A 26,294-nucleotide genomic window follows, 5' to 3' on the forward strand; every position below is an offset into this window, starting at 1 on the left:
TTCCAATGTCCTTGAAAACGCCACCCAAATAAAAAAACTTATACTGCCCCCTCTTTCCCCCTAGAAATCCTTGGACACGTGTTTTACACTTTTTTAATATCTTTCATACTTTTCGTGATATTCGGCTGGAAAGTTTTCAAATGAACACCCTGTATATGTCGCCAAGGCCTGGATGATAAACGTCCCGGAATTATCCCCACTACAACGAAGTTGGAAGAGGAGTGTAAACATAACACGGCTCGGGCATGTCTTCTAGACGATACACGACGCTGGCAAGACCCGTGTTGTTGACAAACAGGGTGGGTCGCCACATTTTGCCATCTAGATTTATGTCATTATTATTACGCATAGCAAACAATGTTTCAAATGAAGTTGAATGGTTTTGAGAGGGGCACATTCTGATGATACATTTTTTTTGTAGGTGGACGTGTAAAGGACATATGAAGGTCATTAATGTTTTTTTTAAATGGAATCATATATTTTTTATTGCATCAGCTGATGTTCCTTCATATTCTTTACAAAAAAGGATTAATCTATTTGTGTAAAAAAATCATTAGTTTAGGAGATATTTTAATTCTAATTTGTTAGGAAATCTCGGCTTTCTGGTCAATATTATAAATTCAACGTGATAATGTAGTAGGAGAGCAAGAATTATCATTGTAAATATTTACATTTTCTGTGTTGATAATTCTTGCTCTCGTACTTATTGTGAAATTTAGACTTATTGGTCCATACTTTATCGAAGGATCACTAACCGGACCAAACTATGCACATTTTTTATCAAATGCTCTATGGACATTTTTAGATGATTTAGCATTGCATACACGACAAATAATGTGGATTCAACAGGATGGTTCTTTATTCAAGAATAGCAAGGGATACATTAATCGAATGTTCCCAAATCGTTGGATAGGGCGAGGTGGCCCCATTCATTTTCCGGCAAGATCACCAGATCTAACGCCCCTCGACTTTTTCTTGTGGGGCTACTTAAAAAATAAAGTGTACGCCGAGTCTCCGACTACAATGGCCAATACGAGGGATCGTATCATCAATGAGTGTAATAAAATAACATCAGATACACTATGCATTGTTAGTGAGTCATTAACTTCTCGATTCAGAAAGTGTTCTGATGCAAATGGTCGCCACATTGAACCTTTTCTGTAAAGAGACATTACAATTGAAATATCTCCTAAACTAACGACTTTTTTACACAAATAGATTAATACTTTTTTGTAAAGAATATGAAGGAGCATCAGCTGATGCAATAAAAAATATATGATTTCATTTAAAAAAACATTAATGACCTTCATATGTCCTTTACACGTCCACCTACAAAAAAATGTACCATCAGAATGTGCCCCTCTCAAAACCATTCAACATCATCTAAAACATTGTTTGCTATGCTTAATAATAACGACGTAAATCTAGATGGCAAAATGTGGCGACCCACCCTGTATATCGAGAATTCACTGTATCTGCCCTTGCTCTAGAGAAGATTTGTTTTTCCTAATCATATGGAGGATGACGTTTTGTTTCAGGTGAAAGAGGATTGGAAGTATGTCGCGATGGTTCTCGACAGGCTATTCCTGTGGATTTTTACACTAGCCGTGTTCGTCGGAACGGCGGGCATAATTCTTCAGGCGCCGACGCTGTACGACGACCGTATGCCGATCGACGTGCGGCTATCCGAGATCGCCTCCACCACTGCCAAGCCACACATCGTCACGAGCCTCTGAGAGACAATTGTTGATTTTTTTCGTTACATCCACGTACAACGCATGCTCACGTACACACAGTACATACACATATACAGTACATATAAATCTATATATATACATGAATACATGTACCGCAGAGACGCGCAAGGAACAAATATAAAATGCGTTCACGTTGACCAGGGACTATTTACGAACGACACCCAGAACACACGTTTCTCTTCGATCAATTTCACCCGCGGATTGTACTATGCAGGGTGGAACTGACCAGGGAACATACTCAACTTGCACAGACCCATTCTCATCATACTTATGCGAGCCTTGGAATAAATTACGGGGTGGAGAGGTGAAAAGAACCCTCAAACTTGGGGCTGGGGTTAACGACATATTTTTTACGGTATGTTAGACGATAGGATGTCGAACAGTACAATTTTTTCTCGAATGGCGAATTTAATAGCATTTTCAGAACAAATCAGTTGTTTAAAAATATTGAAAATTTGTCTCGTTCGTGTCACCTATGAATCCAGATGTAAGGACTCGCACGAGTTTCAAGAAAATCGGCTTGTGCAATTTGAATACGTTCCCCGAGAGACAGATATATTAAGAAAAGTTTGATCGCACTCCTACTGTTCTCCGAACTGGCGATTGCAGATTGCAGATCTTATGCACTTGTCAGAAAAATGAGAATAATTAAAAATTCAACTGAATTTCTATGGAACAATTTTATTTCGCGTAAAGATCCGCAGTCTACTGACAGCATGCGTGGAACGGAAGTGGGAGAAGTACTGTGGAAAATGACTTGTATTAATCGGGCTTCTGTGACACGAATTTTCACGTCCACCCTGTAGAACAAGGAGTGTAATCCGCGTGGACACACTCGACTATGAGGATGTAGGTTGAAGAAATTTCAGGCGGGATAAATTGATGCGTCAAGGTGGCTAGTTCTTCTCCCGTACCGCGTAATCCGTTTTTGCTCTGCCTATATACGTGTGTTGAAAAGCAATAAGAATAAACCTACATGCACAAGCTCACTATTTTTCAAAGAAAGAAGCAAAGCGATCCATAGCGGAGAATGTAGCCTTGGCGGATGAAATTTGTCCTTGACACGATTGTTTCTCTATGCGAAATTGTTCGAATAGATGATCCTGCGAATTGACTAATTACTAGACGGGAATCGATTTTCTTCCCACGAGGGCTTCTAGAAACGAAACGAAGCTGACATTTGTTACGATTAATTTATTAGCGTTCCATACAGCTACGAGCCCTGCTATTGCACGGGATCCGCAGTCCAGTTTCACGGACGTTTGCTCTTTCTTCGTTTAATCTTCGAAGCTCAATTCGTTTGTAACGCGCGAACAATAGCCGTAGATTACGATTACTTTGCAATAGGAGATGAAACAGAATCCCTGTTTCTCGTCCCTGGTGTTAACGACTGAAAGACTGAAGCCTCGACGAGTCTTCGATTTTTCGCGCGCGAATTCAACGATTCCGATGGCCGATCAATGGCGACAAGGATTCTCAATGCATACGCACACGCACACGGACACGGGCAGAACGTGGAGATGCGAGACAGTGGAAATAGAAGGTTCGCTGATCTCTGGGTACTCAAGAACAGGCTTCGAATAGTAGATCGTTAACGAGCCAAATTTTGCAGAAAGCAAGGTTTTCATTTTGAAAAATAAACTAGCTTGATTTCCCATTTGAGAATAGCCTACAGCCTGCGAAAGAACACCCAGAGAGCCCTGACGTGGGTCCAGTGTCGCCAGGCGAGGGGAGGGAGCACGAATCGAGGGGAAAATGTTACCCCCTCTCTCCGCCAGTACCGGAGTATGCAACGACAGAGGCGAAACGCGTCACGTGACCGGGCCGTGGCGGAAGCGTGGGGGAATAGCTCGGTAGTAGGGGAAATTAGAGTGGGGGAACGAGTCTTGATCTGGCGACACTGCGCGTGGGACAATTGGAGAGACGGTGGAAAAGATGCAGTCCTTCAGAGAGGAAAATCGAACCGGATTCTTGTTCTGCTCGCGTGTGCAAAGGTGTCGGTCGATTCTGATTAAAAAATTATTTATTAATTAATATTTTAACAGTAACGGAATTGACAACTAAATTTTTCTGTTGTCAATTGTAGAAACTCGAAGATCCGAATATTTTATTGTACTTTGAACGTTCCTGAAAACCACATAAATATCTGAAACTTCTATTCTACTATCTGTGCGGAGGGTATTTCTTTCGAATGCGGCACACTAGCAGAACAAGAAACATGTTCGGGCAGAGACACATTGGAAGCGGTCCAGCTCCATGATTTTATTGTTAGTATCGCGGATAAAAAGAGAGATTATAAAGTTCCAAAACAAGGTATTAAAATTCTAAGAGGAAAAATGGGTGACCGATGCTCGTGTATAACGTAGTAACTAATACGGAGCGATCTAAAGAGAGTTCGATTTCATGCCAGTCGCATCGAGATGCAACTCACGCATGTCTTGTGTCTTTAGAACAAGTAAGAACAATGAAATCGCAGAGTGATCGTAATGCTAGAACCACATTGAAAATGCTCAATTTGTATTGCCTTATAAAAATAACAAGGCTGCATTCATTCTACTTTTGCTAAAGTTAGATTAATACCTACCGATCTGAATCTATAAATCTATTCGATACTTTTCCACGGACAGCATCGTCACTATAATTCCAATGTTTACGAGATAAAGAAAATATCTCAGATCAGCCATTTCGACTGGTTAGATCGTTCTGTAGGAGTATGAATGTAAAAGACACCGAGGAAGTAGGATCAAACGGCGAAACAGGGGGAACAGGTTTTAAGGTGGGGGGGGGGGGAGATGATCGATGCGGATGGCACGAGATCGAGCGAAGCCTGTTGCAGACTCGGGAACAGAGACAGACCGAGGATCACCGTTTCCGAAATTTACATCGAGAGCCTGTAACAATGGGGCCATATTTTCACAAAATAAAAGAAACAAAAAAAGGGTTTGGGGCAGGGGCGGGGAGGGGGTTGGATAGGTGGTAACAAACAAATTCTAAATGTCCGCGGCCACGTTTAGCGGCGGAGAACGCGGGAAGAGACGTGGCACAGACGAACAAACAAACAAACAAACAAAACAGAAAATGGAACACGGTTGTGGGCCTAAGAAAGTTTAACCGACTCAACTTTTATTGCTCATATATACGTATATATGTTTGTAATAAGGTAACTTTCGTAATCGTAAATTCGTTCCAGCACCACCGTGGACGTTCATTAGAAAACTTTACACACAGCGCGTGCACGACGAAAAAGCGGAGAACGTGAGAGAGCGAGAGAGAACGCGCGCGCGCGAGAGAGAGAGAGAGAGAGAGAGAGAGAGAGAGAGAGAGAGAGAGAGAGGAGTGTACGAGCCGCAATTGTTTATTGTACAAGACCGCGTTCGAATAATTTATCGTCTTCCTCGAGATACGAAATTACAATTTACTTTTCCGACGGGCAGATCAATCATGCGTTTACTCGATTCGCTGCTGCCCTCGCCAAAGAAATTAGCAGAGAAACGATAAAAAAGAAAAAGAACCGAAATGGTAAAAACCACAAAAAAAAAATACGAGATAACGAAAAAGATGTAGAGTCTGATCGGTAAGCCGCTATAGTTAAGTATATGTGAGTAGCCACGATACATCTTAAAAAAAAAAAAAAAAAAAAAAGAAGCGACAACAAAAACATACCATCATTTTTGGAGAGAGGTTTCTTCTTCGATGGCGTTCCTTGATTCGATGATCGTAGAGCCTTTCGATCCATCCTTCAGATTGGTACACCGATCGATCGATCGATCGCAGCCTTGGACACATACACGCACACATACACACGTACACACGACACACCCCTGATTCGTTTCAGCGAATTTTGCGAAGCCACAAGTGTCCACGAGATGTAGAGATTCTTTTCAATTTTGTACACTAGGCCCTCGGACTCGTCTAGGAGACGAGTCGCTCCATGCCGTACATTATTAGAGCCTTAATGTTATTAACGTTTGTAATAAAGAGGTTTTACTTCGAACGAGAATGCTGAACATTATGCGAGTTTCGTGTACGAACGCGCTGCGCAAGTATTGAAAAATCCCGAAGACGAAGGACTAGAATTTTTTGGTACACGATTAACCCTCCGTATCCTATGCCGGAACCATTCGTGACTCTTGAGACAAGCTCGAGCGACCGTCGATATGTACAATTTTATTTCGATATAAGACGAAAGCTTTTTATTTCGAAATAAGAAAATGCCCTCTTCTTCTTCTTCATCCGAAATACGACGAAAGTCGGTCCCGAGCAGTCGTCTTATATCGAAAGAAAACTGTCATGAAATATCGTGGGTCAGAAATGACTCCGGCGTAGGCCTAGAATTCGCAGGAGGATCGATTAAAAATTATCCAGTGGTTCGATGGCCTCCGGTGTAACACTGGAGGCTGAAAACGATCCGACACGTATCGTTGTTTATTACAAAATTTTTCAATACTTTCGCGAGCCAGCACAGACAAGCTTGAGCACGAACGAACCGGAGAAGAAGAAGGAAAGATGAAGAAGAGGACGAAGAGAAAGAGAATAGAGGCTTGTCGTGTGATCGTTGCACTGGTACGAACTTTGTGCAGGTTTTTCTCTTTATTTGGTACGACTGTTTCGTTTGATTTTCAATTGTCGTTTGAGCGAGCGTGAAACCGATCCGCAAGAATGAACGAGCGGGGGTAGGGGAGGGGTAGAAGGAGGAATAAAAAGAAAAACTGATTACACGTTATTACGGAAGTAAACGCAGTGATAGTTTCTCATCGTAAGTTAAAACAATTTAAACGATATACATATATAAATATTATAAATAACCATTACACACACGATAAAACAATATGGCAGCAAGATATTTTGTGAGTGGTGTCTATAAGCTCGATTATAAAAACCTAACGTAAATCGGACAGTTGTCTATCGTTCACGAGAGAAAGAGAGACAGAGAACGAGTGTCTAAGTATAATTGTGTGCGAGAGTGAGAGGAAGCGCGAGAGAATGAGAGAGCGAGACTGAGAGAGCATGAGAGAGAAGAAAAGAGTGAAAGGTACGGTAGAGGGTGGGATTTTATAAATGGTGTTGAACTTTTAACGGTCGTCATTCACATGAAATGGCCTTATTCAGCACTCAGATTCACAACGCATTTCAGGGAAAGAAGCGTTTGCTGTATTAACAAACAAACAAACAAACAAACAAAAAAAAAACAACAACAACGTAGTCTATAATCATCGCAGCGAATAACCGGGTTCTGTGTAGCGCACAATCGATCGACATTATGATTAAATGAGAAAACTTTTATCATCGATCCGATTCTGTACCATCACTTTTTACACACGATTTTGTTAACACGAGTTGAAACAATGTATCTCGTTTCACGGACTAACATTCTCGGGACTGCGACGAGAATGATTTCTAGACGTTAACGTTCATTGTTTGCGTGTAAGTCGTTCTTTGTCGACGTACCGTTCAGCTTCTCAAACGTTACAGATTATTCAAGCGTTCATTTTTCTACAAGCTATTCCGAGATGAGCGTCCATGTTTTCTTTTCTGTTCAAACGAGAGTTGCGTAGGTGGTGTCATAATTGCCAGCGGGCTTTTTAAAGAACTGAATGGTGGACGTTCTGGTTCTCGTTCGTTAATCTAGGACAGAGTGAAACGTAATTAACAAACGCTCATCTCCGAATAACCTGTCGATATTGTCTCACGGAGAAAAGGATGCGATTGTAACAGCTGTAAAGATTCGCGATAGGATCTCTCTGCGTTCAGACATTGTCGTAACAGTTAAGGTCGCTTCAGTAATTTTTAATATTAATTGTTGTCTGATCGGGAACCGCGTTATACATTCGTATAATGCAACGTGTTACGTACGTATAAGTTTCTAAACCGATGTTTTAACGATTTTTAGAAATACGGCGATATATGATCGAGGCGTGTACGTTGTCGGCGTATTGAATACAATTTTATTCGAACAACGTTCGTTTATAATATTTTTCATTAAACTGTATAACATCGTGGAACAATTCAGCCTAAATACATGTACTATATTTTATTGACACAGTCCAGAATGATCGGAAATAAAACTTTATATATCTAGGAACAGCGTGTCACTTGTTCATCATACTTATTCTCTTCGTTCCATACATAGTTCTCGCAGACATGAATCTTTCACTCATTGTTCTCTTCGAGAAGCTGGATCTTTAACCATTTGCGATCCGCTTCTCTTATTACGTCGATTAAAACAGTCTTTAGGTTAACCAGTCCGAAACCCTGATCCCACTATACCACAATAATCATGTCCTTCTTGTACCGATTATTATTTTATCATATCATTACGCTGTGGATCGTATGCGTGAAACTTAAAATGTAAAAGAGCAGAAAGATTAAAAATCTTTAGGAATATTGATATATAATTTTCAACCGATTACAAGGAAAACACATATTTATTTTGCATAAAGATCCGCAGTGTGTGCATAATCGATGATACGACGAGTATGCATAGAAATGAGCATCGCGCTTAAAGCTTAGTTTATGATATAAAACGTTAAGTAGTTTAAATTCTGCTGTCACCGTGCTCGTAATTAGCGTATTAACAGTTATAAAATCTCAGTGTTTTAACATGCTGACTGAAACAGTTTTCATTGAGTAATTACGCACAAGTGTCGAATATTAATATTTATACTATTATTATTGCACATTGATATCAAGGCAAAGCAGCTCCGATATCGTATAATTACCGTAACTCAAACGGTACATATGGTAAAACTATACGCATGCAAGATAGGTATACACGGTGTCCCAATAAAAGCGAAAAATTGGGACACCTGTTATCACTGACTTTTGTATTATCACAAAATGCACAGTCGTTTACCGAGCAAAATTCGACGAATAAATTAATATCACGATGTGTCGTTAAACAACATTCAAGTTGAATGGTAACTGTGCAAGATCGCTTTTTTGATTAATCAATTTGATATGAGTACATTGTAGTGTCGCTAACATTATAAGCGTACAAATGGTTCAATTTTATACCTACACAAGCGTAGAAATTCTCCAATACTGCTTTTTGTATTCAGAAACCGATACGATTTTACATATACGTGTCCATTGTAGAATATTTTCCACCTGATTCTTTTTATCCACTTAACTCGATACGCATAATAATACTTTGTAAATAATATAATATTATTAAGTATCCAAAAACAAGTATATTTCAATGAAGAATAGGTAAAATAATCGGGTGTAAAATATTATCGAATTATTTAAAATCGAAATCTAATTCATGAATTCGTGTAACATTCATTCGAGCATGTTTCAGACTTCGTACGTAAAAACTTCATTAGGTCTTTTATCTTTTTTTTCCCATCCCCAGCAACGTTCGATTTCGTAGTATTGGTCGTGATCTGATCATTTTGTACATTACCAGTCTCCTCCATCGGGTCTATTTCAGGTGTTTTCGATTCATTGGGATCGTTTGTTAACGCGGGATCGTTTGTTAACGCGGACTCGTTTTGCCTAGCCTGCCGAATTCTTTTTAATTTCTTTTTAATAGCAAAAGCGCCTGAAATTTTAATCGAATAACCATTAAGTACAATTGATAGCACAGTACAACACTGTTACAGCAACAATAGTGCAATATCGTTATACTCACAGAGCATGGTCTGCAATAGTTCAGTCTTCTTAGATCTATGTACAACTTTTTTCAAGGAATCCCGATGTCTCTTTTGGATTCCCGCGAGTTCAATCGCCTCTCTTGTTGGAGGTGGAAATAAACATATCTCGAGCCAATGTACAGCTCTTGCGCATCCGATCAATCGAAACCATACCTAGAATATAAACTGCATATAGTAGAACCTCCTTTATAAATAATAATTCCTTTCAAGAAAATATGTGTTCTCGTTTAATAATCGATATTACCGAATCTATGCATTCTACCGCAAACCACAGCCATAAACCGAGTTCCCCTTGTGTATAATTGGTCTTCTCTGGCAATAACATTAATTTTGGCACGAACAGTACATATAAATATGTCCTGAAAATTGTGTTCATTAGAGATAGCTTTCAAGAAGAAATTTCAAAGAAATATGTAATTGTTAGCTAACCAGCTGCGACAGTGAAGGAAGAAGAACACTTTAGGTAGTATCCTTCCACCGGGTTGAGGTACGCATAACAAAATTCTGCAGACATTTATGATAATGGTATCAACTGCCTTATAGTACAGGAAGCTGCTCACAATTGTGCACCACCTATAAAACAAATTGTGCTCGTAAGTCTCATTGAGGAAAAATAATTGATTTCAATACAGTTTTACAACATATTAGGCAATAGAATATAAATGAACAAGCATAGCATTAAGAAATGCATAACTGAATAAGATAATAAATTTATATCCTTTTGTATATTACTTTTCTTCATAAGGATTCATGACGAACGACGAAAACATCATGTTTGTCAGGCCTTTGATCCAAGATCCATTACAGAAAATCTCTATTCCTGCTCGATGAAAATAAAAGCTCCTATGCAGAATCACTCCTAGCTCCTCGTGGGTCATTTTCCGCTCGTCTGAGAAGATATTTACAGTCGTGATCGTGGATGATTTCAGATAACACACGCTACCAACGCAAAATCCACAATTCCACACAGCTTCAATTATTCTACTTCTCTGCATCAATGGTATACGCATACGGCGCAGTAGCGACTGTGTTAATAAATGAAATGTATCAGATGTAGGCTTGTTAGCCTTTCTCGGCACGCTTTGCAATTAACCAAGAATAAACACACATTCGACAAATATTAAGTCATCCCATAATATAAACCATGGAACTTACATTAAGGCACTTTTCGTACATGAAGTAAAAGATCACCCAAAATAGAATCAGGTTGCCGAGGAGGACGTCGACTTTCCTCACTTTTGTGTCGGTGATGTGCTGCACACCCGAAGCCTTTTTGTCCCAAAGATTCGGAACCACCGGTTTAAATTCGCTGACATCAAAAAGCGGGTCCAGCCCGATGGACCAGATGAAAGCAACCTCCTCCAACATTTTCAACCTACTCGATGTCTGTCTGTTTCGATTGATAGCCTTCAGTGGGTGGAATTCATTTCTCTATAGTCGTGAGTTTTATAGACATCGCATTGTTTAGTGACGAAGGCAATATGTATTGATGAAAGATTTCGAATCTATTCGGCGACACAGTTCGCGTGCATCTAAATACACTTTCACTTATATCAGCGCAACTCCATCTAAACAGACCGTGTACAGTAGCAGAGAGGAATGAGAGTGCTCACGCCCGGGGTTTCGGCGTTCCCACTTTCGTGACATCGCCGCTTTAGCATGGCACAGAACCGGTCAGTCTTTCCTGGAACAGAACCGGTCAGTCTTTTAGCATGGCACAGAACCGGTCAGTCTTTTAGCATGGCACAGAACCGGTCAGTCTTTTAGCATAAAACTGAACGCACATTATTTTTTTAACCAGGATTAGAACGTACAGCTTAATTGTTTTATATGAAATATGTAACTAACATGTAAATCTTGTGTACAAAATCTCTAATATTAATTGTAATGATACGTATTTTATTTTTTTTTCCAAGTTTGTAGTTGCAAACTTTACCCAGTAAGCAAAATGCTTTGAATCTGCCACTAAAATTTGACACGGAAGTGCCATCCATCTGCCGCCGCATTACCATATGTATTCCAGTAGAAAATCTGCCACGCCATATTCGTGCCTGTTCGTGCCACACTTTCGCTTCGATCAGCCTTCGTTATAGAGGGCAGGTCCGTCGCAATAAGAAAGGGGTAACCTTGTTCTGAAAGTAAATATCGGGAAAAATCGGAATAAACGACGAGAGGGAAAATTCAATTTACAAATGTATTTATTTTAATCTTAATTTATTTTTATTTTACATATATTTGTATTATATAAATTTATTTGTTTCATGTTTATAATCTTAAGAAAGAAAACGAATAGACAATAAAATTTAAAAAAATGAACTGTACAAGTTACACGAAGGAAATAAAAATGATATAAAATTCAATTATCATAACAAAACTGTTATAAAATAAAAAATAAATATTCAAATCTTAAAATAATGGAAATAAAACCCTCGAATGGAAAATAAGGTATGGGGGCGCTTAAGAAGAGTTTAATTAATTTATAATACATAATATAGGTCATTAGGCATGGGCAGCACGGACAGCACACCACTCTTTTATAGTTTCTCCTTCCTACAAACAAAAAGGGCCTTACATTAGGATGCAATATATGTTCTGTTCTCATTGTACAATAGATATATTTCGAAGAAAAATTTTTTTAAATTCTAGAATAATGTATATACTCACTTTCAATTCATTAATCAACTCAAAATAATACTGTTTTGACATTTGTTCTAAATTACTTACGGTGGTAATCCTGGTAGTAAAGCATTCTTGGAAAAATAGGTATCTGAAATAATTAAAAATATTTGTGAGTACTATATAAAGTCTAGAGTACTAAAATAATACTATACAATACTGCACAGAAGATATTATTGATTATAACATAAAGTTATTTGTTTTCCATGCGTATCTATATATAATAACAATACAATTTATCATAACACGAGAAATATGTAATGTACAATGTGCAACTTGGAATAAACTATACTGTTTCAAAATGAACCAGCACAGCGATAACCTACTGGGACATTCCCAATATGTTACCGTCTTCTTCATCCATCGACGATTCGCTGGTGCATCAGCAATAAAACATATAATGTTTTAATACGACTGGAATTTTTTTCTCGTGGAACGTAATGCCTCCATTTGAGATTATCAAGTTTATGTCAGAGACAAATTTTTGAAGATAATTGTTACAATCCTCTGTTTTTTGAGTGCCTTTATAAATCCCTACTACAATGGGTTTACTATTTAAGATATTTACAATTCTGACTTAAATAGGCCAAATTTGAATTGTATTGGAACTATCTAAACTATATCCATCCACATGAAAATATAATTGCAACTCTCCAGGAATTATTGGAGAACATTGAGATAACTGTTTAACTATTTCCAACTCTACATCAAAATGAACATACTCTCCTGGTTCTACCACAGAGGTGACGACACTGGTACATGGTATACTAATGAGCGTTCTTATATCTTTCGGCAAACTAGAAAAACACGAATGGGTACGTAGAAGAGATAAGATGTTGTTCCCCTGAGTGTGCGTTAAATTATTGTCCACAAAGCAAGATGCTAAACCATCACGAAATGATACTTCTGAAACAGTACCAGCAGATTCCCAAACCACATCATCGCATGAAAAGGTAGAAGACGAATCATGCGTGAATGAAGATGTGGTGGGAATATTAAGAAGACTTTCATTACTATTATTACTGACAGGCACGGATAAAGAAGACGTGCTGGGAATGTTCTGCAGATTATCAAGATTAGGGGGACTTTGTAATTTATTGTCACGTGAAAACTTCCTCAAATTTGAGATTATTTCGCGCCGAATATTTCGTTTCTGCCTAGCGCTTAATTTATTATACGGTTTTCGCGAAACCGACTTCTTCAAAACTCTACGATCCACGGGGGTAAAAGAAAACTGAATAAAGAATATACAAAATATATAATAATTTGTTACGTGTATTGGTAACAATACCACGTGGCAATACTTATCTGGCGTCTTCTCTGCTTCTATCCTTCCTTCCTTCGAATCCACTGCTCATCCAGTCTTCACCGCTTCAGAGTTAATTTACGAACTTAATAATTAGTAATTAACTAACAAAGGAATCACTAATCAAACAAGACGGAATCAGTGCGCGTGTCGAAACACCGACACCTTCGTCGTGAGAGCTGTTATTCCCAGTCTGGTGTCGCAAACTGCACTGCGCATGATCGCGTAACGCGCAACACCTAACATACGCGCATCATAAATTAAAAATTGTACATATTATGGCTTTAAAAGAAATTAATGAATTAAAAATATTCCGTCATCCCTTTCCATATACTTCTTTCAATCTTCTTCGAATCCACTTCCTCTCGCACGCACACTCTTCGCGCTCTTTTCTCTCTCTCTCGCACACTCGCGCTCTCTCTGTCTCGCACGCACACTCTTCGCGCTCTTTTCTTTCTCTCTCGCACGCACACTCTTCGCGCTCGTTCTCTCTCTCTCTTTCTCGCACGTACGCTCTTCGAATTATACAACACGGCGCTTTGTCTTTCACGACACATTGTGGTGTTTACGCATCACTTTATCTTTATTACGCATTGAAACTTAAATAAAATACCTTTTCCCACCCTACACAGGAAGATTTACTTCAATTTTTACCGATATTTACTGTTAGAACAAGGTTACGTCCGTTCTTAGTGCGACGGACCTGCCCTCTATAACGAAGTCAAAGTTTGGCTCCCATGCCGCATGATGCCGCATGGAATTTTACCTGTAGGCTTCGCATGGATGTGACAAACATCTGCCGCCGCATTGCCTTATGAATTTCACGACACACTTTGGTGTCACAATCAAAGCACAGGAGTTCCAAATTCTGCTTCGAGCAGGGTTTGGTACGAAATACATAACTCTTCTGCTTCGAGCAGGATTTGGTCGAGTAGGCATTTGGCTAACTGGGCAATTACTTGAAATCCAAAATGCAGAGCGTTTCTTCCTCTGCGACTGTAAAAAAAGGACTTTAAAAGAATGTTTAGATAACAGGTGGGCTGTCCTTCCAAAAGGCACCTGTGGCCAGAGTTGGGCATTATTTGGGATAAAAAATTATTTAAATGAAAATTTGAATAAAAGATACTTTATCTTTATTCGTTATTCGAAGGTTCGAATAAAAAAAGTATCTTTATTCGACGAGTATCAGATAAATAATTTTATTCGACGAGAATTTATCCGACGAATAAAGATCATTTTTTTTTATTCGAAGCGGATTTATTCGAACTTCGAATAATTTTTTCATCTTTTATCTGTATCTTTTATTCGAAGGCTTCTAATAAATTTTCAAATTACTTTTACCGAGCGCCGAGCTTCAAAGACCCAGCGACGACAGACGACATACAATGTAAGCGGATGGAGAATCGCGCACATATGAAAGTTTAAACTTTTAGATTTTTCAATATATCCTCATGAAATTGTGACGAGCGAATGGAGGGGATGTTCCTGATGAAAATAAGGTCAAATTCGAGTGTAATCGAACAAGTTTCACTGATACGTAATGTTACAATAAAAATTACAATCTAATTAAAGACAGTCCAAATGATGTCGTGTTTGCACTCATTTTGATCGGAACAAGCTCTACAACTCATTCGTTTTAACAATATTGTTCTGATTAAAAATATACAACCATAAATTGCCAATAATGCGCGATTCTCCATCCGTTTACATTGTATACCGTTTGGCAGTCGCTGGGTCTTCGACGTTCAGCGCTCGTCGGTCCTCGTCAGCCGTCGTCGCCGTTTATTCGTCGAGCTGGCAAAAGTTAGCCGAAGATTTATTCGAAGCCTTCGAATATATCTACAATTAAAAATATTAAACACAGTCCAATTTGTACCGCGTTTAGTGTCATTTTAATCAGAAGAATGCCACGAATTAGTTGGCGCAAGTCCCATAAAAAAATAATGAAAAATAAACAAGTTTTGCAATTGTATTGGTAGTTGTTTCACACCGATATCTCGCGACTCTACGAGCTCGGGACTTCAAAGACCAGCGACCGACCAACAGCCTACAATGTAAGCAGATGGAGAATCGAGCATTATTGGCAATTTATGCTTTTACATTTTTAATCAGAACAATATTGTTTATACGAATGAATTGTAGAGCTTATCCCGATGAAAATGAGTCCAAACACGACATCATTTGGACTGTCTTTAATGAGATTGTAATTTTTATCGTAACATTACGTATCAATGAAACTTGTTCGATTACACTCGAATTTGAACTTATTTTCATCAGGAAAATCCCCTCCATTCGCTCGTCACAATTTCATGAGGATATATTGAAAAATCTAAAAGTTTAAACTTTCATACGTGCGCGATTCTCCATCCGCTTACATTGTATGTCGTCTGTCGTCGCTGGGTCTTTGAAGCTCGGCGCTCGGTAAAAGTAATTCGAAGATTTATTAGAAGCCTTCGAATAGAAAATAAAGATAAAAGATGAAAAAATTATTCGAAGTTCGAATAAATCCGCTTCGAATAAAAAAAATTATCTTTATTCGTCGGATAAATTCTCGTCGAATAAAATTATTTATTCGATACTCGTCGAATACAGATAATTTTTTTATTCGAACCTTCGAATAACGAATAAAAATTTTTTTATCTTTTATTCGTAATTCGAAATTTTTATTTAGATAAATGTTTTGCCCAACTCTGTGTCCTCGTTACAGCATTCGAACGCGCCTCCGAAAATTATTCGAAGTCGAATAAACCGCCGAATAAAGACAGTTGAGAATGGACATGTGGCGGCCTGGGCATCGAGCAGCAAGGAGCACGCCGACTAACCGCCAACACATATTGTATACGCGGCGGCGATCCTCCTCGTGAAGCTGCAGAGAAACACGCGAAGATCGGTACCGAGGGCGGTCGCCGTTTGTTACACAATCGACTGGCGACAGAAACAATGGGACAATGGAATGAATGCCATCGAACATTCGCTCGCGAGCGTCGGCCAGTAGTAACGTCAGAGCAGCCATTCGTGTCAGTGCCGTGTGTTGTGAGTACGTATTATGGCGATTAGGTTTGAAGTATACATTTTGATTAGTTTTCTCGAAAACAGGCCATTTGTCCGCACAGTACGGCGGTCTCTTTATTTTCCGAGGTATTCGCAAAAACTGTCTATTTTGATGTAAAATTCTGCCTATTTTGAATGACCGAATTTGTTCTTTAGGTGGGGGGGGGGTTCTTTGGTTAAAATGTACAAGGAGATTTTTATTATCCACCCTATGAAATTATAGAGTCGATGTTCTCCCATTTTGCAATCAAATTCACAGAAGTTATTTATTCATGATCACTATAAGTTGTTTCTATATATGTATTCATTGAGTGATACATGTTATTATTTATTTTCAGTGTTTTCTAATGGGTGAGGTTCGCCAACAGATGCAGTGCTGGTTTGCTCTTTACCTCACGGACTGGTTCCTAGGTTACCCCAGGGCTTCATGTTTCGTTTTCAACGGTTAAGAAGTAATTTTGCAGGTATTTTCTCATTATTTCTTTATCAATGTTTTTATTTGAATAGATATTGTTCTCTTGAATTTGGAATTTATGGGATATGGGTCTTAGGGATTGGTATTTCCTTATGACTTCTGTGAAATATATTCTTTACTTTCCTTGAGTTTTAGCGCCTTTTATATATATACATTAATATATGAAGCGAGGTATGTTTTTTCACCTGTGACTTCTTCGTGACTCTCTCCTCGTCGGTAGTCTCTGCCTTATATTATCGAAAATGCTTGTCGGCTGATTGGTGGAAGTCCTTGCGAGGAACTTCCACCAATCCGTGCATTTTGCATAACACGCCCACGTTCCACGCCTCTCATGCGTGAGAAGGGTGAGCGTGTCGTGCTGTTAAAAATCTAATTTTGGTGATGCAGCGGGGTGTCTTCCGGGCCCCGTGCTAAGTGCGGTACGTGACTGCTGGCTTACGTCAACGGGCCCAGCTTTCCCGGGTGATGGAAACCAGGCACGCGTCGCTGGGACACTCTAGGCTGGAGACCCTTAGACTACCCAAAATTTATGGCGTCCACTTGCGCTATTGAGTTCGTCGCTAGGAACAACAAGGACACATCTGTCCGCTAAGTGGCCAAAAACGTTAAAGACGTTTTCTCACAAATAGCGTCTTATGCTGTGCAAACCATAAATCTTTCTTGGTGCTGGTGCGCTGAAGATTTCTCTTCCGGCGCCCCGCTAGCCGCTACATCACGCCCTTACCAGTGCTAACGCTATCTTAACTTAATCCTAATTACCGGATAATCTATACCTATTCTTATTGTAGCTGGCTATTCACAAAATGTACAATATATACAACGTGGCAAGGTTGTCTCACGTTCCGACCTGCAGGTAGTCAGGAAATCTGACGCGTCTACCTGAGCGCGTGTGGACAGGTACCTGCGCGGGGGTCGGCTCGGTCGTTGGTTGCGAGTCTTTGTATCGTACGGTCTCGTCACCGTTTACCGTGTACGCGGGTTTAAGGCGGTCAATCGTTTACCGCGTGTAGTAGCTTGAAGACTTCACCTTCTACCGTTGGATACATGTTATTATTTATTTTCAGTGTTTTCAAATGGGTGAGGTTCGCCAACGGATGCAGTGCTGGTTCGCTCTTTACGTCACGGACTGGTTCCTCGGCCACCCCAGGGCCTCGAGTTTCGTTTTCAACGGTTAAGAAGTAATTTTGCAGGTATTTTCTCATTATTTCTTTATCAATGTTTTATTTGAATAGATCTTGTTTTCTTGAATTTGGAATTTATGTGATATGGGTCTTAAGGATTGGTATTTCTTTCTGACTTTTGTGAAATATATTCTTTACGTTCCTTGAGTTTAGCGCCTTATATATATATACATTAATATATGAAGCGAGGTATGAAATCATCGAGTCGAAGTGGTCAATGTTCTTGAACTTTGCAGTCAAATTCACGGAAGTAATTTATTCATGATATACTATTGTATATGTATCCATTGAGTTCATCAACGTTGAATGAAGTCTTCACAAGTGCAAGTATTTCAGGTACAGACAATTTTTAATTGCACCGCAAACGATCCCTTCATTTATTCTCAATTTGTCCCTACAATTTATTTTCCTTACCGCGTGGAGTAGCTTGAAAACTTTACCTTCTGCCGTTGAATACATGTTATTATTTATTTTCAGTGTTTTCAAGTGTGTGAGGCTCGCCATCGGATGCAATGTGGGTTCGCTGTTCACCTCACTGACTGGTACATCAGTCACCCCAGGGCCTCGTGTTTTGTTTTCAACAGTTAGGAAGTAATTTCGCAAGTATTTTCTCATTATTTCTTTATCAATGTTTTAATTTGAATAGATTTTGGAATTTATAGGATATGGGTCTTAGGGATTGCTATTCCCTTATAACTTCTGCGCAATATATTCTTTACGTTCCTTGAGTTTTAGCGCCTTATGTACATACACTAACGAGCAAAACTGAGTCTACACTATTTGAAGCAACAAACCTTTTTAAAAATCAGATCAAATGACTTGAATTTTATTAAGAAGTTGGAAGGATTAGTTTATTAGACGAGGTGTAAAAATTTTTGAAAAAAGTTTGAATTGGTCGGAATCGCGAAAGAAATAGTAAAAGTTGGTTTTTTTAGCTTTTTTATCTGAGCCTGTATTGAAAATTTAAAAAATGTGTTTGATTCGCTTGAATAAATTATATCCATGCTGAAAATTTCACCGATATTGGTTAATTCGTTTACGAGTTATAAACGCTTAACCCATTTGTATCATCGCTCTACTTAAGCTGCCGCGTTGAAACATCAGCGACGTTTTACTGACGAATGACTCGTATCACCGCGTGCGGTCGATCGTATGTGCAGTAACTGACATCCAAATTATTCATGGAGTTTATTAACAATGTACTGTTTAAAACGATTGTTACACAGTTTTATATCGCAAATATAGCATTTTACATTTTTTTTTTACAAAAAAGGAAAAACAAATATTTTTTTATACATAAAATAAAACTATTTAAATTAAAATGAAAAATTAAATAAATTAAAACGAAACGCTTCCACAAGTGGTTAAACGTGGTCTGTCGCAACCAAAGAATATTTTGCAATTGGAAAAAAAAAAACAGTCGCAGGCTCGCGGATTATTCCGCGCTCGGTGACAGCTGACAGTCGTAGGGTCGCGGATTATTCCGCGCTTGGATGCAAATGGGTTAGAAGTGGAAAAATTGCCGTCTTTCACGATTTTCGACTTAAAATCGCTCTTTTAATCGTTTATAACTCGTAAACGAATTAACCAATATCGGTGAAATTTTCAGCATGGATATAATTTATTCGAGCGAATCAAATACATTCTTTAAATTTTCGATACAGGCTCAGATAAAAAAGCTGAAAAAATCAACTTTTACTATTTCTTTTGCGATTCCGACCAATTCAAATTTTTTTCAAAAATTTTTTACACCTCGTCTAATATATATATATCATTTATTGATTCCCCTCGGGTTACAATTTTAACCCTTTTAGTGCCGGGCGAAAAAGAGGTGCCTATGCGAGAATAACCGGCCGAATTTCACGGTTTTACTAGGGTTTGGGAAAATGCTCATAAAAACCAAACAAGAAACAATATTCAAAATTCAATATTCAATATTCGAAATTCAATATTCAATATTCAATATTCGAAATTCAATATTCAATATTCAATATTCATGATTCAAAAATCAGTATATTAAGGACGATATAGAGAACAAAACAATGACACTAGTTTTTCTATATTCATTGAAAATTATATAAATAACAAAGGTATAAAAGATCATAAAAAAAGTAAAAGTCCAGTTCTCTCTTACAAAATGTATTTGCACATACAAAAAGTCATCTTTTCATCATAATTTTATATAGACCATTTATTACAAAGTATATACTTTGCATTTTCGATATATTTTGTAACAAGATAAAGAATATTACATAACAAACATAAAAAATAACTCGAAGGTATATGGTAAGCGCCGGACGGATTATCTCTTCCGAAATACGTAATTGTTATAGGTTGGTGGCAAAATTTTAGAAATCCTGTCTTGCTAATTGTTGGTTTGTCAAAAACAAAAATGTTTGACACAAGCGGAAAACAACGGCGATAACAAAAATGACGCTTTCAGACTGTCACTGGGGCAAAACGAAATATACTGCTCACGACAACAATCGAAGAAAAACGAACTGATCCTACGTCTCGCTGCGGCAATGCGATCTTATTTCGTGAGAGTCTTCAAACAGTCGTTTATAAAACGCTGTCGACATGTTCCGATAAGGGCCCAACGCCACGGCGATTCACGCCGTAGGTCGGATGTCGCCTGAGCGGCGACCATCGATGTTTATGTTAGATTTCGGTATCTCCAAGCAATAGGAAAAAGTCGTCGTCCACAAAGAGTTAAAACGAAAAACTATTTTTTTAAATTCTCTCGTAATGAAATTAGACCATTTATAACGTCTTATAAATTTATTTAGAAATAGAGTTATCCCGCAATGCGAATAGTAAAGCGCTATAAGGCGCGGGCCGATATATCGGCCTCCGGCACTATAAGGGTTAATTACATCTCCAGCTTTCGCTCGCTCTTACCCTAATCTTAACCTTAAACTTATCCTAACTTACCCCAACTTAATTAAACTGTGGTGGCAATATCACCACGTACGCCAATGCATATATTTCTTCTAAGAATTTCTCTTTCCCTTCTAACTCTGTCACGCTATTATTCTCTATTTCCTGTCTGCTAGTCGCACGCTTGGTAACCGGCCCTTCACGAATTTCCCATGCATCCTTGAGAACGTCGCCAGGGTTCTGGTTTTCGTTAGTCTCGGTCCTTCGCCTACCTCTGAGCTTTCTCTGTTTATGACTCTTTTCCGCTGTCCCTATCGCTGTCACTGTCTTCTCAAGTTTTCCTTTTCTATTCTCTTTTCTTTTTCTCCCCTATCTTTTTGCCTTCTCTAACTCCGTCGTGCTTAAGATTGCAACGAGAGTCGCCAGTCGATAGTAAGCCTCCGAGACGACAACACCAACACTGCACTGACCTTCGCGCTTACCGATATCAGTAATAAATGAAGTGAGGACAGTCTCTGGTGTTTTATATCCCCTTACCCACTTCAAAACTTATCCTAAAAACACGCCATAGAGGGAGAGGAGAGAGAGAGCGATCTTACACTAATATCCGCCGCGTTCTTATTTTTCCCTCTCCCACACACACATGCTTCTCTGCTCTCCCTCCTACCTGCACCTCACCCATCCTTCCCGCGCCTCCTGGACCTCCTCTTCCCGCTGCTCTCTCCTTCACTCCATTCCTATGCATTCTCTCCATTTACTTCCTCTCCCATACTTCTTCCATTCCTGCTCTTCCTCCATTCATCCACCTTCCTCATCCATTCCTCTCCTTCTCCTTCATCCCCTAATACTTCCCCCACCATCCCATGCCAACCTCCCCCTCATCATCACCCATACACATTTCCCACACATGCTCCCACGTTTCCTCCTCGCACCCACAGACCCTACATACTTTCTTCTCCGCCAACCAATACTTTCCACCTCTCATCTCGTTTCCCAACCTGTACCTGGACACCTGCTCTCTCCCAACCCTTTCTTCAGATACACTGGTATCCCCTCTCCCTTCACCCTCCCAAACCACATGTTGTACCTTGCTCTTCCTATCTTTTCCCATCTCTCCCCCTGTTGCTTCTTCTTTTCCCTTTTCACTATCTCCTCACTCACTGCCTCTATCCTATCCTCCATCATCTCAGCCGCCTCCTCCACTGCCCAGCCCCTCTCTTCCCAAAAACGCCGTCTCACCTTCTCCCAACCTACTACCTCCCCTCCCCTTCTAAACCTTCCTCATACCTGCTCCCAGCACAACCTAACCAGCTCCCCCCTTCTCCCGCCCTCAACTTCTTCTGGTACCAACCATGCCCTTAACCCCGTCCTCCCTCACAACAACTCCCTCTGCAGCTCTTCCCTCACCATATTACCCCGGTGTGCACCGCTCTACTCTTAGGACCCACCTCAGAAACCTCTCCTGCAACCTTTCCGCCCCTTCCCATTCCTTCCTACACCTCCTCTAATAAACTAATCCTTCTAACTTCTCAATAAAATTCAAGTCATTTGATCTAATTTTTCAAAAGTTATGTTGCTTCAAATAGTGTAGACTCAGTTTTGCTCGTTAGTGTACATTAATATATACATTAATAATCAAATTACGACAAGTGCCCAAAGACAGGTCGTTTGTCCGCACTGTACGACAGTCTCTTTATTTTCCGAGATATTTGCAAATAACTGTCTATTTTGATGTAAAATTCTGCCTATTTTGAATGACCGAATTTGTTCTTTAGGATGGAGGAGAGTTCTTTCGTTAAAATCTACAAGGGCATTTTTATTATCCACCCTATGAAATTATTGAGTCGAAGGGGTTGAAGGAACAGGATTATGTAAGGCGGGTGCCTTCGAATAAATGTTCAAAATCAGGCGTACGTGACTGAGTCGTTTATTTACAAATAGAATGATGTTGCGAGAGCGTCCGGGGTGGTTCAACTAAACCGACGATTCACTTGACTCGCGATTGAACTTTGACTGCGGTTTAACAGCGACCGGACTGCGACCCGACTCTAAGTGACTCGGCGGAGAATCAGCTGTGACTTCTTCGTGACTCTCTCCTCGTCGGTAGTCTCTGCCTTATATTATCGAAAATGCTTGTCGGCTGATTGGTGGAAGTCCTTGCGAGGAACTTCCACCAATCCGTGCATTTTGCATAACACGCCCACGTTCCACGCCTCTCGTGCGTGAGAAGGGTGAGCGTGTCGTGCTGTTAAAAATCTAATTTTGGTGATGCAGCGGGGTGTCTTCCGGGCCCCGTGCTAAGTGCGGTACGTGACTGCTGGCTTACGTCAACGGGCCCAGCTTTCCCGGGTGATGGAAACCAGGCACGCGTCGCTGGGACACTCTAGGCTGGAGACCCTTAGACTACCCAAAATTTATGGCGTCCACTTGCGCTATTGAGTTCGTCGCTAGGAACAACAAGGACACATCTGTCCGCTAAGTGGCCAAAAACGTTAAAGACGTTTTCTCACAAATAGCGTCTTATGCTGTGCAAACCATAAATCTTTCTTGGTGCTGGTGCGCTGAAGATTTCTCTTCCGGCGCCCCGCTAGCCGCTACATCACGCCCTTACCAGTGCTAACGCTATCTTAACTTAATCCTAATTACCGGATAATCTATACCTATTCTTATTGTAGCTGGCTATTCACAAAATGTACAATATATACAACGTGGCAAGGTTGTCTCACGTTCCGACCTGCAGGTAGTCAGGAAATCTGACGCGTCTACCTGAGCGCGTGTGGACAGGTACCTGCGCGGGGGTCGGCTCGGTCGTTGGTTGCGAGTCTTTGTATCGTACGGTCTCGTCACCGTTTACCGTGTACGCGGGTTTAAGGCGGTCAATCGTTTACCGCGTGTAGTAGCTTGAAGACTTCACCTTCTACCGTTGGATACATGTTATTATTTATTTTCAGTGTTTTCAAATGGGTGAGGTTCGCCAACGGATGCAGTGCTGGTTCGCTCTTTACGTCACGGACTGGTTCCTCGGCCACCCCAGGGCCTCGAGTTTCGTTTTCAACGGTTAAGAAGTAATTTTGCAGGTATTTTCTCATTATTTCTTTATCAATGTTTTATTTGAATAGATCTTGTTTTCTTGAATTTGGAATTTATGTGATATGGGTCTTAAGGATTGGTATTTCTTTCTGACTTTTGTGAAATATATTCTTTACGTTCCTTGAGTTTAGCGCCTTATATATATATACATTAATATATGAAGCGAGGTATGAAATCATCGAGTCGAAGTGGTCAATGTTCTTGAACTTTGCAGTCAAATTCACGGAAGTAATTTATTCATGATATACTATTGTATATGTATCCATTGAGTTCATCAACGTTGAATGAAGTCTTCACAAGTGCAAGTATTTCAGGTACAGACAATTTTTAATTGCACCGCAAACGATCCCTTCATTTATTCTCAATTTGTCCCTACAATTTATTTTCCTTACCGCGTGGAGTAGCTTGAAGACTTCACCTTCTGCCGTTGGATACATGTTATTATTTATTTTCAGTGTTTTCAAATGGGTGAGGTTCGCCAACGGATGCAGTGCTGGTTCGCTCTTTACGTCACGGACTGGTTCCTCGGCCACCCCAGGGCCTCGAGTTTCGTTTTCAACGGTTAAGAAGTAATTTTGCCGGTATTTTCTCATTATTTCTTTATCAATGTTTTAATTTGAATAGATCTTGTTCTCTTGAATTTGGAATTTATGGGATATAGGTCTTAGGGATTGGTATTTCCTTATGACTTCTGTGAAATATATTCTTTACGTTCCTTGAGTTTTAGCGCCTTATATATATATATACATTAATATATGAAGCGAGTTATAGAAGACGCGTTATAACTGTTCGGTTCGAGATTTCTTAAATGGTACTTGGTGGTTCGCGATATATGTTTATTTCGGAGAGTTCGTCTCGTCCGTCTGCTTGTTCGATTTGTTTTCTGATCTGTCTTGTCGTGTCCTGTCTGTCGTCAGTTCGGTTTTATCGTGATTGGATGATTTTGGATTTAGGTGGGAAAATATAGTGTTTTGTAATTGGACGTGGGTGCATTGGGAGGAGTTTTTTTGAGTTGATGGGAGTGGGAGACTGTCAGGGATTCCTGGTTTTGTCTTCGTTCGTCAATGGCGTGATTTATTACTGTTTTTCGTTCGTCGTTTCGTTAGTTTGGTCGCATGTGCTGTTCATCTGTCGGGGTCGGGATTGTCGAATTGCGGTGGTCGTAAACTAATTTTCTTGGTCGTTTATAGCTATTTGGCACGTTTTTAATGGGACATCGCTTTCAGGTATGTCCCTTTGTCGCCTGGAGGAACGGTACGGTACGACCTTCGGTGTTGCCGTCGCAACATGCCGGCCCCCTTGAATGACTCTGTTCAACTGCTTCGATGGTCTATATCAATTCGTCTATATGGTAATGAAATTTACAATGAATCTACCTTGCCTCTTATATGTATATATATATACAGGGTGAGTCACCAAACGTTAGCACCTCAAATATCTTTGTTGTTTCTAAAGATACGTAAAATATGGTAAGGACAAGTTGAATGGTACAATGGGGCTGACACGATGCAAAAAAAATTTTGTTTTTATGTCATTTTTTTGTAGATATCAAGGTCACCTTGACTTTTTTTAAATGGAACCACCCTTTTTTAAACACCTACAATGATAGTCCCTTTCATTAGGAATTCAGTGACTATAATTAGTCCAAGGTCATTCAAGGTCAAGGACAGAAAAAACGTATAAAACTAAAATATGGAAGCAGAATACCTGTATTTTATAAATGTTCCAAATGATGGCCGTCTGCGTCGATACATTGTTGTAAACGAGCTCTGAAGGAATGTTGAACTCTGATAAGTGTATCCGACGTGATATTCGTACATGCTGTGATGATACGCTGACGCATATCTTCAACTGTTGTTGGAGCATCCGTGTACACGGTATCTTTTAGCAGACCCCATAAAAAGAAATCAAGTGGATTTAAATCAGGCGAACGTGCTGGCCATGAAACGGTTCCGCCTCGTCCAATCCATCGGTTTGGATATCGAGAATACAACGTTTCTCTTGCTACTCGTGCATAATGAGCAGGACAAGCGTCATGTTGGTACCACATATCGTAGCGATTTTGTAAAGGGACATCTTCTAACAAAATTGGCAGATCTTCTTGCAAAAATTGAGCGTATTTCTCTCCCGTCATCATTCCGTTAACGAAATATGGTCCAATTACTTTGTCGTTCAAAATACCACACCTCACGTTTACGCTCCGTTGTTTTTGATGATCAATTT

At 39.7% G+C, this 26,294-nt stretch overlaps 2 protein-coding genes and 1 long non-coding RNA gene across 6 annotated transcripts in view; 2 read left to right on the forward strand and 1 right to left on the reverse strand.

The window, feature by feature from the left end:
* Nachra3 (nicotinic acetylcholine receptor alpha3 subunit) overlaps positions 1 to 6,955 on the forward strand; it is a 175,379-nt gene extending 168,424 nt beyond the window's left edge. For 2 of the 3 annotated variants that reach the window (XM_076786293.1, XM_076786292.1), the window contains exon 14: positions 1,539 to 5,402. In XM_076786293.1, the coding sequence (XP_076642408.1) occupies positions 1,539 to 1,736 (198 nt within the window). In that variant the 3' untranslated portion in view covers positions 1,737 to 5,402. Of the gene's footprint in view, positions 1 to 1,538; positions 5,403 to 6,675 lie in introns of those variants that run through there. The other variant, XR_013082084.1, reaches the window with a different exon arrangement.
* On the reverse strand, positions 5,097 to 10,995 carry LOC143353175 (uncharacterized). Its single transcript, XM_076786297.1, has 6 exons — positions 10,568 to 10,995; positions 10,145 to 10,437; positions 9,842 to 9,985; positions 9,657 to 9,771; positions 9,391 to 9,565; positions 5,097 to 9,300 (listed from the first exon to the last, which is right to left on the reverse strand). Exons 1-6 carry the CDS (start codon positions 10,778 to 10,780, stop codon positions 9,020 to 9,022), a joined length of 1,221 nt encoding a protein of 406 aa, XP_076642412.1. The 5' UTR covers positions 10,781 to 10,995; the 3' UTR covers positions 5,097 to 9,019.
* A 5,356-nt stretch (positions 10,996 to 16,351) lies between these two features.
* On the forward strand, positions 16,352 to 25,629 carry LOC143353873 (uncharacterized). 2 transcript variants are annotated; one of them, XR_013082218.1, is made up of 7 exons: positions 16,352 to 16,431; positions 16,784 to 16,909; positions 17,985 to 18,110; positions 18,579 to 18,692; positions 23,933 to 24,058; positions 24,527 to 24,652; positions 25,298 to 25,629. It is a non-coding gene; the product is annotated as an uncharacterized LOC143353873 (long non-coding RNA). The 2 variants fall into 2 exon arrangements; XR_013082217.1 differs by lacking the exons at positions 16,352 to 16,431; positions 16,784 to 16,909; positions 17,985 to 18,110 and having other exon boundaries at positions 18,572 to 18,692; positions 25,298 to 25,579.
* The last annotated feature ends 665 nt before the right edge of the window (positions 25,630 to 26,294 follow it).

Source organism: Halictus rubicundus, chromosome 4 (assembly GCF_050948215.1).
Source record: "Halictus rubicundus isolate RS-2024b chromosome 4, iyHalRubi1_principal, whole genome shotgun sequence".
In the NCBI taxonomy this organism is placed as follows: Eukaryota; Metazoa; Arthropoda; class Insecta; order Hymenoptera; family Halictidae; genus Halictus; species Halictus rubicundus.